We start from the raw sequence: 14,281 nt of genomic DNA, 5'->3' as shown, positions 1-14,281 counted from the left end.
GGTTTTCACATTTCAGGAATGTCTTAGTTCTCTAACAATATCTCTGGCTCCCCTTTCTTTTGTAAACCTTCTTTTCTGCCAACTTCCTAAATGTGGGAATTTTCTTCATACTACAGTGTCTCACTCCTCACTCTGTTGCTCCTCTCACCTGCTCTCTGGGTCTCTGCTATACCTTTTGGCTAGAACTTGGAGCCCTGCCCGCTCCTGTGGAAGCCAGGCCTGCATTGCCAGCTCCTCGGTATCTTCACGGATGGTCTCTCGGCACCTCAAGTTCATGTCAAAAATCGAGTTCACAATCGCCAGCAGGAATCCATGCCCACTTCTGTGTACCCTATTTCAGGGGCATTTGCCACATTGTATACACTTACCTATTTACTCTGCTGTGTCTCCGTCCTTTAACTATGAGCTCCTGGAAGGCAGGTCTGTACGAAAATCATTTTTTGTATCTCCACTGATTTTTGTTTTTATAATGTGTAGATACATGTGTATCATGTAGATATTTTGAAACTTTAGCTGCTATTATTATCATTACTATTATTTGATTTTACTGGTGCCCAATGTCAGTGACTGTACGGCAGGGAAATCTTAGCTGTAAGTTCAAGTAAATGGATAAATGGTGACTCATTTCTCTAATTAAGCTAGACCAGGGTCTAGGCAAACTTTTAATTCAAAGGTTAAATGGTAAACATTTAGGTTTTACAGGACATAGGTTTCTGTCTCAGCTACTCAGCTCTGTGTTTGTAGTGTGAAAGCAATCATAGACAATATGTAAATGAATGGTCATAGCCGTGCTCCAGTAAGATTTTATTTGTAGGCACTGAAATTTGAATGTTACATAATTTCCATGCATCGTGAAATAGTCTTCTTTTGATTTTCTTTCACCATTAAAAATGTAAAAACCATTCTTAGCTTAGGTAGCAAAAACCAAGTATTCATTCTTTTTCTGGAAGGGCTGATAGAACAGTACATCACAGCAAAGAATCAAATCCCTGGCTTTTGCATTTCAAAAGTCTGAATGCTGGTGTAGGACAGAAAACTTGGAGGAACGTGTGACTAGTCACAACTAAATTTCCCAATCATGACTCCACTTCCCTTCTCCATCAAAACACTAGATAAAAATTACTTGGACAGAGAGAGGGGGAGATTCAGGGGAGGGGTAAAGAGAGAAACCTAAGGAGTTTGGACACTGCTGGGTTACTGAGGAGGACCCTGTCACCCTGGGCCATGTCCCAGATTGGTAGTCAGGGGAGATGGGGATTATAGAACTCTCTGGAGAGGTTGGAGATTCTTCCCTCCACCCAAGGATGCTCCCAGGAATTTAGCTATAACCCCAAGAAAAGAGGTACCTCAAACTGGGGGAAATTAAGTTTCAGTCCCCTCCAATCTTCAGAATTGAGGCTCCAAACAGTAATTAATTGTTACAAAAAATAAAGTTATATTTCTTGTACTCTTAAAATTATGTCCTTTACATAGGCACTCAATTAGTTCTGGCACTCTCAAAACTCATTTTAGCCTCTGAAGATACCACCATGAGGTACCATCTTGTACCTGCAAGGCCCTATGCAGTCACCTGGTTTGCCTCATGGTAGAAATAACTTTTAATAGTTTCATAAAATTCTTCTTTCCATTTTGGAATTCTGGCTGTACTTTAGGGTATTTCTTTCCTTCAAAGGCTTACCTATAAACTTAATGGTAAGAGACATATTGGAAAATAACTTTCTTACAAGAGAAACTAACATGAAGCATCGTGCATTTGAAAGTCTAATCTTTGGCACAGTAAGTAAAATCTTTCCTGGATCCCAGGCAGCCCTAGATGCCCCCAAGTCAAATTTACATACCAGAAAATTCCAAGGGCCCTGAGTAGAGACATGGCTTATGGAAACCCTGGAAGCTATCTTTCAGGGAGTATGACTTCTCCCAAACCGATATTTCCATGAATTTTACATTTTCAATGCATTGCAAGTTTTCAAGATTGATGCTAAGATTGGGTTTAAAAGAAGAATATCTGAATAAGGGTGATACCTTGTTCTTTTTTTTTTTTTTTTTTGTAAGCTCGATAGTTCTAACTTTCTCTTTCGTGAGTATCTGGTAACCGTTTTTTCCCAGTTGTTGCATAAATGCATTTCTAGACATATTTTACATCTTCCTTTCAATCATGCTTCATTTTTTTCAGTAAATTACTTACTAGAACATACTGAAGATGCTGTGCAAATACCTTGGTTTCTTTCTGCCAACTGAACCAGCTTGTTTGAAGGTCATTTTTCATTATGTTTTCTAGCAGGTTGTAGTGCCCCAGGAAAAAGATTTGTAAGTTTTATTCCTCAGCTATTTTCTTTCTTATCTTCCATTGGATTTCCCGGTTCAGCATCCTTAAATGCTGTTTCTCTCACACATACATACGTATATATTATTGGGCCTCGTAGAATCTGCATAAACCTGCAATATGGACAGCTTGGCTTATGAGTAATTTTTTCTGAAAGTCATCATTAGCAAGTGAAATTGTTCCATCATTCAGGAAGAATTATCGATCTATATATCCAACTGCAAAGAAAGGGGGGATTCAAACAATTGCTATCACATCCCCCATTTCCCCACCCCATTAAAATCATCTAATTTAAAATTAAGAATATATTACATCTTTTACTTTTTTGAGATTTGAGAAAGTTGTCAACATAAAGCAATGTGTATTTTGCTTTTAATGTTGGAAACATGTTTTGATTACGTATTTTATATAAAGTACTCTAGTCCGCTTTGTTTTCCCAGGATCTACAAGAGTGCCTGGAGCATAATAGGTGTTCCATACATTTCTGCTAAATGGAATAATTGTTTTAAAGCACATTGTTTTATTGTTGTTATTTGTCCATTTTAGGTTAAAAAATTTGACACCAATTTTACATATGTGCAACAGTCAGAATTCTACTTGGAGCCAAACACTAAGTATATATTTCAAGTGAGATGTCAAGAAACAGGTAAAAGGTACTGGCAGCCCTGGAGTTCACCCTTTTTTCATAAAACACCTGAAACAGGTGAGTGTATTTATATGTTTTATTCTCTTATGCTTTTTTTTTTTGACCTATGTCTCTTTACTAGGTATATATATTTTTTTTTTCTCCTTGACTTCTACCAAAATTGGCAAAACTACCCTATGGGGCAGATGGTAACATTTAAATTGTCAATTTGCTTTTATTTTGTTAAGGCTGACTACAATTTATGTAATTTTTCTCGAACATTCCTTAGCATAAAACCTACCAGGGGTGCTTGTTTAAGATGCATGTTCACCGTCCCTGCTCCCAGAGGGTCTGATTCCATGGGTAGTGGGGATTTCTTACAAATATCCTGGGCATTTACTTTTTAAAAAGGTAACCATGAATAGATCGTCATTCATGAAATACTCATTTAGCGTCTACCACATGCCCAGCACTTGCTAGGTGCTTACAGACCTCAGTGAGCAAAGGAGACAAAGGTCTGCCTTTGAGAACTTTCATTCTAGACCAGACAGACAATAAAAATCAACCATAACAATTATATAAAGATATAAGTGACAGCAGTAAGAACCAAACGTCACAGCTGAGCTTTGAATTGCCTCACAATTGAAAAAATAAATAAAGTGGTAACAGTTTCTGTAACACTTTCATTAATCGACTTGTTTGATAATGGGATTTGTTGGCCAAACTTTCCCAATAATTAAGGGTTTATTTATGAAGAAACATAGGCCAGGTAATAATGCTCCCTCCATACAGGACTTTGCTGTGTAGTTCTCTGAATTTCTTGCATGTATATTTCTGAATTGATTCATCTCAATACAATGTGTTCTCAAAGTTCTGCCCGGCAAGGAAGACGGCAAGACAAATCCTGAAGTAGTTGTGGCTTGTCCTGCAGCCTCAGCGTTCTTCCCTAATGCTTTCCAGCTCCGAGCGTGCCTGTCTTTGGCCTTAAAAACCTCGTCTCAAAAAGGAACTAAACCAACTCATCTATAGTAAGATTTCAATGCCTTAGACGTCTTCTCTTTTCCTTCCTTAGAGTATTTAGACTTTAATAGAAAAAACAAAGTGCTCCTCGGTGAGCAAGGCTACGCAGATCTACCCTTGAAGTCCAAGGAAAGTGGCTGACATACCCAGTTTCTCAGAAGAAACATTTGATAGGGACTTACACACAGAAGCTGTGTCCTGAGCTGCTGTGAGACAGGATGGCGGGTGGCACCATTAGCCCTCAAACCCAGGCTTGTACGCCAGAGGGAAGAAATATGTGGGACAGTTGAAGTGGACCCCTCGGAGAAGGGCAAGCATGCTAAGCGAAGGGCAGGATTTATGGTCAAGGTTGTTTTGACCTATGGGCAGGATTTACTGTAACGGTAGATAAACTAGAAATCTAGAGGCATTCCTGAAACAGGGGTCAATCGGCAGATTAGCATCTAAGATGGAGTTGTTTTAATCTCCACATAAAGCTTTGTACTAAAAAAAAGAAAAAAATCAATTCCCCGACTATCAGGTGTTAGCAAACACACAAGGCAAGCTTCTCCAGGTTATAGACCCATATTATTCTGTCCTGGTATAACAGCAAGAAGCCAATTAAGTGACTGAATCCCAGCGTGACTTCAGGCTAATAAATAATAATAGCTAACATTTATCGGATGCTTACTAGGTGTTCGGGCACTGTGATAAGCATTTTACTTATGAATTGTCCTTAATTTATCACTGCAGCTCTCTCAAGGGAGTGTGATTATTGTTGCAGTTGTGCAGATGAAGGCAGTGAGGCCCAAGCAGTCTTGCCAAGCATGACAGGCTGGTGAATGCTTGAACCAGGGCCTAACTCAGGCTGTGGGAGTCCAGCACCCATGTTATTTATAGCTCTGCTAGTCTCCTTCCTAAAGGACTTGGGAGGGTCCCGTGTCAGCCCCCACTCTAAACAAACCCTCCTCTACACATTAGCTAATAATACAGCTATGCCTACAGAGCTCCATTTTTAATGTAGTGTTTATTATGGAAATGCAAACACATGAGAAAAGAACCATAAGATGCTATCAACTAGTTCTACTTTGGCATGAATATAAGATGTGAAAGCGAGTTTGAGTTAAGGCTGAGAATGAAACCAGGAAACTCTAGGAGTCTTGGGATAGGCTGCGGAAGGAAGGTGCGATCTGAGATGAGGATATAGGTGGAAAGGTGGCCTTGCCCAAAGCAGGACCACCACAGGCAATTCATAATGTGTTTTCCCATCTGATCCCAGTCCTGGGCACTCACTTACAGTGCAGATTGCTGAGCCTCTTGTCAAGCGATAATTCTTCAGAGAAATATGAGAACCACTGCTCTAGTGATCAGACACACCCTTTAAGAGGTTATCAAGGATAACACAGGGTGTGGGCAGGAAATGTGAACAGAAAGGGTGTATCTGTTTGCCCAAGCCACTGCCTGAGTAGTAGTGGTTTAGGGGGCAGAAAAAGGGGGACATGTGAGAATCACAGGCCATTATCTCTAGGACAGCCTGGTCACTTCTCTGCTTCCTTTTCCTCTTTCTCCTGAGTCACTGACCACACCAGCCCATCTGGGCAGCACAGGATCCCCAGAAGCACAGGGTGGGGGCTGTTGCCTCAGTTAACTATCGCATCACACATGACCCTCTTCTGCCCGGACCCTGCCCTGGCTCTGGATGGGAGGTTTCAGCTGAGATTCTGAGAACCAATGAGAGCCCCTGAAGTTGGAGCCTCTAACCCAGCAACCTTGACAGCCACTGCAATCCTGGGGGTCTTTCAGCAGTGCAGAAAAAGCCCCAAAGGGGAAAAGAATTTGTCAGTGTAGAAAACCAACAGTGAAACTGTATAAGTCAATTCTCTAAATTTGCTACTACTGATATAAAAAAACAACAACTAGGCAGGAGTGTTTTCCAATTCTGCACTGTAATCCAAGTCCTGTTGTAGTGAAGAAAAGCCACCACAGGTTCTATAATACCTTTAATGCCGAGTTAGAGGCCTGAGGGAAGGGCAGTAACATTTCATGATGACTAATTGACTTGCTTGAATTGCTGCTTGCCCTAGAAAAGTTTCCCAGAGAAATCATAGTATTCTTTTTTTGACAATTTCCCAGAGGAAGGCAAGTATGAGCAAGATATTAAACAACATTTTACTTTGTTCTCACAAAACCGTACAGTTACTGCATTACCAATGATTCCTGAAGACTCTCATTAATTTTTCAGGACTTTTAATGACTAAAAGAGAAAAAACAAGTATTATGTTGATGGAACTAAATGTAGGTGATATTAAATATAATGCAAATCAGATGGTGACACACAGAATATTTTCCAAAAGTTCCATTATTTGTCATTATTTAATGTCACAAACTTGGTAGCTTAAAACAACAGAAACCCAAAATCAGTATCACTAGGGTAAAATCAAGGTGTCAGCCGGTCTATTTCTTCTGGAGGCTCCGGGACAGAATCAGTTTTGTTGCCTTTTGCAGGTTCTCACAGCTGTCTGCATGTCTTGGCTCAGGGCTCCATCCTCCATCTTCAATCAGAAGCGTAGCAACTTCCAATCTCTCTGATTCTCACCCTCCTGCCTCTTTCTTACAAAGACCCTTGTGATTTTATTGGATCCACCCATAAAATCTAGGATAATCAATCCATCGTAAGTCCCTTTCGCCATGTAAGGTAACTGAGTAGGAAAAACAGACACAGTTTCTCCTACCACACAGTATTTTTACAACACAGATCCCTTCTGTGACCTTAGGTCACCAAAACGTGTGTGGGGATTTCTCTCCACCAGCACCAAAATCTGTGGTGGATTTGTCAGTGGACACCAGCTGGGTGTCCTCTAATTCAATTCAATTCTGACACTGTCTGCCTGGAAATAGTGTCAGATCCTGCAGGTTGAGGGCTCAGCCTCACAAGTCTGCTCCCCACTTCAGATGTTAATCTCAAGTAAGAGGTTGTCACCTACACACTGACCAATTGGCTATAAATTGTGGTTTCCACAACCTTTTCCTCAGGTTCAGTTAATTTGCTCAGACGGCTCACAAAACTTTACTTGTTTATTAGGCAGGATATTGTAAAGGACACAGATGAAGGGATGTACAGGGCAAGATGTGGGGAAAGGGGTATGGAGGTTCCATGCTGTGTCCAAGCACGCCACCCTCCAAAAGCCTCCACATGTTCAGCTATCTGAACCAAGTCTTTTTGGGTTTTTATGGAGGCTTCATTATGTAGGCATGATTGATTACATCATTGGCCATGGGTGATTGACTTAACCTTCAGCCCCTCTTCTGAATGTTGGGGGGTGGGCAGGCTGAAAAGTCCTAACCTTCTAATCTTGCCTTAGTCTTTCCTGGGAACGCCCCCATCTTAAAGCCATCTAGGGGTTGCCAGCCACCAGCCAACTCATTAGCATACCAAAAGACACTTGTCACTTTGGAGATTCCAAGGATTTTAGGAGTTAGTTGCCAGGAAACAGGATGAAGACCAAATATATATTTCACAATATCACGGTAACCTGTTCACAGGGATTAGGACCTCTTCTGGAGGCCATTATTTGTCCTACCACCTCTCCCCACCTCCCCAACCACCACCACCAATTGCAATTTTTACTAGTCAGGGTGATCAGGTGTAAGCAAAAGGCATCCAATCTGGTGATCTCAGGCAGAAAGGGAATTACTGGAGAGGTAGCTGAAGATCGGCAGAAAGGCTGGTGAAATGGGCATGATGGGCATGAGCAGTGACAGCAGGAGCCAGAGCCACAGCCAAAATCATAACCCAGGGAGAATCTGGTGAGGACCCTGCAGCTGGCACTGTGATCACTGCCGCTGCCTGCCTGTGGCCAGACAGCCCACTGGTGCTGCTGTCACTAGATCCTAGATACAACCACTACGCCCTCATTGGATTCTAAATGGTGTCCTAGAGCTGTGTGTCACCCCGTCCACATTCAAAGTCTAGGAGTCGGGGGTGGGGGTGGGCATCTGCTTGGCTAGGCTTAGGCCATTTGCTTATAGCCTGACCTGTCTCTTATTTTTTTAGTGTTAATGGAAAAAAACCCAAACTCTATAAAATAATTTAAAGAGGTTTATTCTGAGCCAAATATATGTGACCCCTGGCCAAGGGATCCATAGATCCAAGAAGCCTTGAGTAAGTGGTTCCAAGGTGGCTTGGTTACAGTTTGGTTTTATACATTTTAGGGAAATAGGGCAAATCATAAATCAATATATAGAAGTTATATTTTGTTTTGGCCTGAAAAGGCGGAATGTCTCAAAGGGGCGGGGCTTATAGGTTATAGGTGGATTCAGAGATTCTTTGATTTGTAGTGGGTTAGAGAAATAAAGCTTTGTTTAAAGACTTGGAGTCAGCAGAAAGGAATGCTTGAGTTAAGATAGGGTGTCTGTTGATCAGAGACCAGGCCACAATATACTCAAAGTGATCTGTTAAGCAAATTGATGACTTGCAGGCATGATTTAGCCTTTTCCTTGAATGGCCCTAGGTCTTGTTTGCAATTAGTCTAAACTCCAAAAAGGAGGGAGTATAATGAAGCATGTCCAACCTCTCTTCTCTTCATGCCCAGGAGCTCAGTTTTAAGTTTTTTCTGAGGTCCCCTTAGCCAAAGAGGGATCCATTCAGTTGGAAGGGGTAGGAAGAGGCTTAGGATTTTATTTTCAGTATACATTAGGATGCCCGAAAACAAGTATGTCCTAGTGCTGGACTACTAAAAAATGACAAATGTCCTCTAGACTATTCAGACTCAGGAACATGGGCATGCTATGTTTGAGAGCAGGGTTGTACCTTTGAAGAATCTTTGACCACTGGATAAATTTGGAAGCTGCTGCCCATTCTTGCATTTGGAGTTTTGCTACATTTTGACATCAGACCCTCATCTCTATGTGGTCTGTGTCATTTAAGAAAATTTCTTGGGTGGCTGCTGCTCTTTGCCTTTTCCTCCTCTTATTCTTTTTTTTTTTAATTTCTTTTTTTTTTTTTTTTTTTTTGAGACCGAGTCTCACTCTGTTGCCTGGGCTAGAGTGCCATGATGTAAGCCTAGCTCACAACAACCTCAAACTCCTGGGCTCAAGCAATCGTCCTACCTCAGCCTCCCAAGTAGCTGGAACTACAGGCATGCACCACCATGCCTGGCTGATTTTTCTATATATATATATTTTTTTTAGCTGTCCATATAATTTCTTTCTATTTTTAGTAGAGATGGGGTCTTGTTCTTGCTCAGGCTGGTCTCGAACTCCTGAGCTCAAACAATCTGCTCGCCTCAGCCTTCCAGAGTACTAGGATTATAGGCATGAGCCACCGCGCCCGGCCTTATTCTTTTTTTTTTTTTTTTTTTACCATATATTTGCCATTTGTACATTTCTTACCTTCTTCTCCCTGCATACCAAGTACCTACATCCTAGGAATATAAGAATGAAGATTGTTAAATGAAGACAATGACAGTTTCATAAATTTGGAAAGGAGAGCTTGATTTCTCATAAAGGATTACAGCCTGTAGGTGGCCTTTCCAACAGGCCAGGAAACAGAGTCCCCAGCTAGAAGCCAGAAACTCGTGCTTCAAGGGAGGGACAATGGGAATAGGAATTTATGCTGAGCAGAGTGGCCAAATATATATATTTAACAAGCACATATATATATTTAACAAGGAGGAGTCATGAACATTTATGAAAGGAGAAATATGTACATGCTCAATTAAGCTTTATGTCCCTTTATAGGCTCTGTGTTCAGAAAATGACAGTCCTCTGATGTCAAAAGTTAAAGCAGAAGGTATAAAAATCTTCTGTGCAGGTGCTTGTACACTGGTTAAAACCACTTCAGGCTTGGTGGTCTCTTATCAGGAAAGAACGCTAGTCTAGATCATGGAAACTGGCCTCTGTCCAGCTCGTAGGGAAAAAAGCATGATGGCCATTAGCCATGGAGGAGGTAGAATAAGGCTTGTCTGTCCTCCCATCCACTCATGGCTGAGAACTCAGTTTTAAGGTTTCTCTGGGGTCCTCTTGGCTGGAGAGGGGGGACATCAGTTTAGCTGGGGGACAGGGGGACTTAGGATTTTATTTTAGTTCACAAGATAATCCCTTGAATATGTCTATGCACAACCTCCTTAACATGCACCAATGACACTATAATCCACTAACTGGTTCATTGTTGAACTTGTTTTTCAAGGTGTGGTGATGAGTTTGTTCTGACACATCATCATCCCTGCCCTGGGCTTCTGGTGCCTATTTGATAAGTGTGGCCATTGTCTTTGCTTTGCTAATTGACATGGGTCAGGGTCAGACCCTTGCCCTTGGCCTGATAATGTTGAATTCCAACCACAGAGCTAAACTGACCTGGCCTGGGGAGACAGCGCTTAAATGTGGTCAAACAGCTGAATTATTAAAAGAAGGAGATTAGAAAGAGAGAAAACAAAAGGAGATGTTTATGTTTTAAGAAAATAGAATGGAGGTGGGGAAGGAATTCTAATAATTTAAAAAACACACCCTTTGTTTCCTTTAATACTGACTCCTTTTTCTTAAATATCTAGAACCTTCTGAAAGAAGGGTCCAGAAAAGTCCATGTGTCACCTCTGATCAAGCCTTTATGATTTAGGCCTTGGTTAGAATGACTTTGACACCAAGATTGGCAAGGGCAAAAGTAAATAAAGAAAATTTAGAGATGTAATATCCTTTGCCCAGTAATTCACTTGTAGAAATCTAGCCTTAGGAAATAATCAGAGATATGAAAAGGAAATTTGTGTACAATGATATTTACCCAAAAGGTATTTATAATAGTAACAATTTGGAAGCATCTAAAAGTCCAACAATAGCAAAAACTAACGCTTATTAAGGTTTTATTTGTGTAAAACATGGTACTGAGTGCTTGATATGAACTACCTCATCAAACCCCATGAGCAAAGCCCTGCTATTATCTAATTTATCTAAGCAACTTGCCTAGGGCCAAGCAACTACAACTGTGGAGCTAGGACTTAGACTGAATTTCGTTTGAGTCCACAGTTGGTGATTCAAACAACCAAGCTATACAGTTTCTCCAATGATTGAGTAATACAGTAAAACATGATGAAATATTAAACAGTAATGGTATGATATTTTGAACAATTTTTCATAAAATAAGGAAATGTTCATTATATACTATTGAATGAAAAAGATAGGACACAATATTTATTAAAGAGTATGATCTCCACTAGGATACAGATATACACAAAAAACTGTTAGGCCAGGGGAGGTGGCTCACACCTGTCATCCCAACACTTTGGGAGGCTTAGGCAGGAGGATCGCTTGAGCCCAGGAGTTTGAGACTAGCCAACAGACAACAAAGTAAGACCCATCTCTACAAAAAATAAGAAAAATTAGCTGGGCATGGTGGCATGCACCTGTAGTGCCAACTACTTGAGAGGGGAGGCTGAGGCAGGAGGATCCCTTGAGCCCAGGAGTTTGAGGCTGCAGTGAGCTATGATGGTGCTACTGCACTCCAGCCTGTGTGACAAAGCAAGACCTTGTCTCAACAACAACAACAAAAGGACTATTAACATATATAAAAAGTTATTGTTTCTAGTTTGTGAACAAATATAAAATTGTATTCTCTTCCCCATGCTCTTCTATACTTTCCAAGCATCCTATAATTAGTATGTATTGCTTGTATAATCGGGGAAAATAGTTGGTTTTAAGAAAAAAATAACTCTAGGCTGGAAAATTCAAAGAATCAGTGCTAAATGGGTTAGCCCAATCGTAGCCCATCATGGTGGAGTCTGGAGCCCTGCAAGGCCAGGCAGCTCTAACACCATGGCCAGCCCGGGGAGGAGCAATATGAACTCTCATCTTGGGAGAGGCTTCTTGCAGGGCTGATTGTGCTACCCCTCCCTGAGCCATCCTGCTGTAGAAGTGAGGTTATTAATTAATAAGACCAGTGACCGGTACAAACTACATGTCAGAACTGGATGGGAATTTCCACTCTTCAGCCTCTACGTAGGCGACTTTGAGCAAGTTATTTATCCTTTCTACGCCTTTGTTTCCACATCCATATAATGAAGACAATAGTATTATCTACATGATTGGCTCATTGTGAGGGTTAAATGAGAGAAAACATGCAAAGTCTAGTAGGTTACCTGCAACATGATTAACGCTCATTAAATTGTGACTTAAAAAGAATAACAAAATACACTTTGTCCCATGGTAGATGTATAGAGCAGAGCTGAGATGATTTCGAATCATGCCTAGGAAACAGATGGAATACATTATAACTAAAACCAAGCCTTTTAGAGCAGCTTTGGTTCAATTAGCTTGGTAGTCTGTGGGCCAAAGAATGTGGTTATGTTATGCTTTAAGTTTTGCCCAAGTATACAAAACCAGATTTCTTGTTTGAAACCATTCTAAATTCCCCACAAATACATTGTCTTCTGTAAGGCTAACTCTAAAGTATGATGTCAGTGTGTATAAGTTATATAAAAATGCTTCCCTAATTAGAGATGATTTGGGTTTTCTGAAAATATTCAACTATGTCCTGAGAGAGTAATAGGCATAATTTAACATACTGTTGCAGGGACAGAATTGTCCCATTATGGACATAACACCACAGATATTAAATAAATAATGAAAATATTATGGCAGTTTTTCTAGCACATTAGGCAATACATTGGTGATTAGAGCTGATATAAACAATATTTTCCAGTCATAAAGGCTCTGGGTGTGTGCATCATTCTGTGTTTATGAATGCTTTTCTGTTAAATTACTTGAAAGTACTATAAAATACTAACAGCAAGTAGATTAAGGGGATAGGATTAGAGATGGGTTTTTTTCTTTTTCTTCTTAAAAATTTTTCTGTATTGTAATTACTGCTTTTATAATGACAAATGTTAAGTATGATTTTGGAAGAAATGACCTAGCCTCTTGGTGGCAGTATGCCACGAAGGATATAATCTCTATGGCTTCATTTCAGTCCTTTGCTTAAAAATTTTGTCATTGGGGCCCGGCGTGGTGGCTCACGCCTGTAATCCTAGCACTTTGGGAGGCAGAGGCGGGTGGATCGCTCGAGGTCAGGAGTTCAAGACCAGCCTGAGCAAGAGCGAGACCCATCTCTACTAAAAATAGAAAGAAATTATGTGGCCAACTAAAATATATATAGAAAAAATTAGCCGGGCATGGTGGCGCATGCCTGTAGTCCCAGCTACTGGGGAGACTGAGGCAGGAGGATCGCTTAAGCCCAGGAGTTTGAGGTTGCTGTGAGCTAGGCTGACGCCACGGCACTCACTCGAGCCAGGGCAACAAAGCGACACTCTGTCTCAAAAAAATAAATAAATTTTGTCATTGGCTTGATTTCTTCTCTGACAATTTTGTTTATAAATTGTCTTCAGATATCTGATCCTTTGTAAAATTACCCTGTGAAAATTCAGCACCTCTTTTAAATGACTTTAATTTAATTTAATTTAATTTAAATTAATGCACCTGGTTGATTTGAAACTATGATAACAAATAGACTCTAAAGGAAGATTGTATTTATTCCCTATTAGAGTTAATAGTCAGATATGAAATTATTTTTATATGATATAAATTAATAACTGTACAAAGTTTCAGTGCCAAATAATCACCTGTCATTTATACAACAGAATTACATTAACCCGTACTAAAAGCCAACAGCACCATATATTACTTTTAAATTAAAAATGCTAATTTTAAAATAAAAATAATAAAAGTAAAATAAAAACAATAGAAGTAAAACAAAAATAATATAGCAACAATTGCTACTATATAAACCCATGGTTTTTCCAAATTGAAAGTTGTGTTATATTTTAATGTAATATTTTTATTCTTAAAATTTTTAAATAATGTAGATGCAATCTCCTGCCTAAGCTCCCTGAGAATGAACATTGGCCTATAAAACACTAATTTAGATGAATAAACCTGACGGTTGGCCATTAGGAGGCGTAACCTTGCTGTCTCAGGGTTTGATGGCACCACATACCCAGGGAGCAAAATGCTAGGTGCTCACAGCGGGTTGGAGAAAGAATTCTCACACCAGGAGTAGAATAATTTTAGGAAAGAAAGTTTATTTTACTTTCTCAAGAAAGAAAGAAAAAAAGAGAGAGGCCATGGCGTTGAAGAAGAGGTAGAGGGTACTGCCAAGCAGCTGAGGATAGTTGCTTGGTGCTTTTTTTCCCCTCTGCTTCAGCAGACTGATAACAGAAGTGGCAGCAAAGAAGTTGCAGGAGCTCTTTACTTATTTATTTTTTTCCTCTATGGGGCTGAGTTGATCTGAGTCCTTGGAATCCGGTGCTGACCAGAGCTGAAGTGGGGAGTTTGTCCCCCTACTGTCTGCT

General features: G+C 40.3%; 1 protein-coding gene across 1 annotated transcript in view; it reads left to right on the top strand.

Annotated features, from left to right (window-relative positions):
• The window catches only part of IL23R (interleukin 23 receptor), a 60,283-nt gene that overhangs the window by 35,914 nt on the left and 10,088 nt on the right, over window positions 1–14,281 (top strand). The window contains exon 6 of the mRNA XM_045547792.1: window positions 2,870–3,026. Coding sequence (XP_045403748.1) covers window positions 2,870–3,026 — 157 coding nt within the window. The remainder of the gene's footprint in view (window positions 1–2,869; window positions 3,027–14,281) is intronic.

The sequence above is a fragment of the Lemur catta genome, chromosome 3 (genome assembly GCF_020740605.2).
Source record: "Lemur catta isolate mLemCat1 chromosome 3, mLemCat1.pri, whole genome shotgun sequence".
NCBI classification, from domain to species: domain Eukaryota; kingdom Metazoa; phylum Chordata; class Mammalia; order Primates; family Lemuridae; genus Lemur; species Lemur catta.
This window is presented reverse-complemented; position numbering and strand designations above follow the sequence as displayed.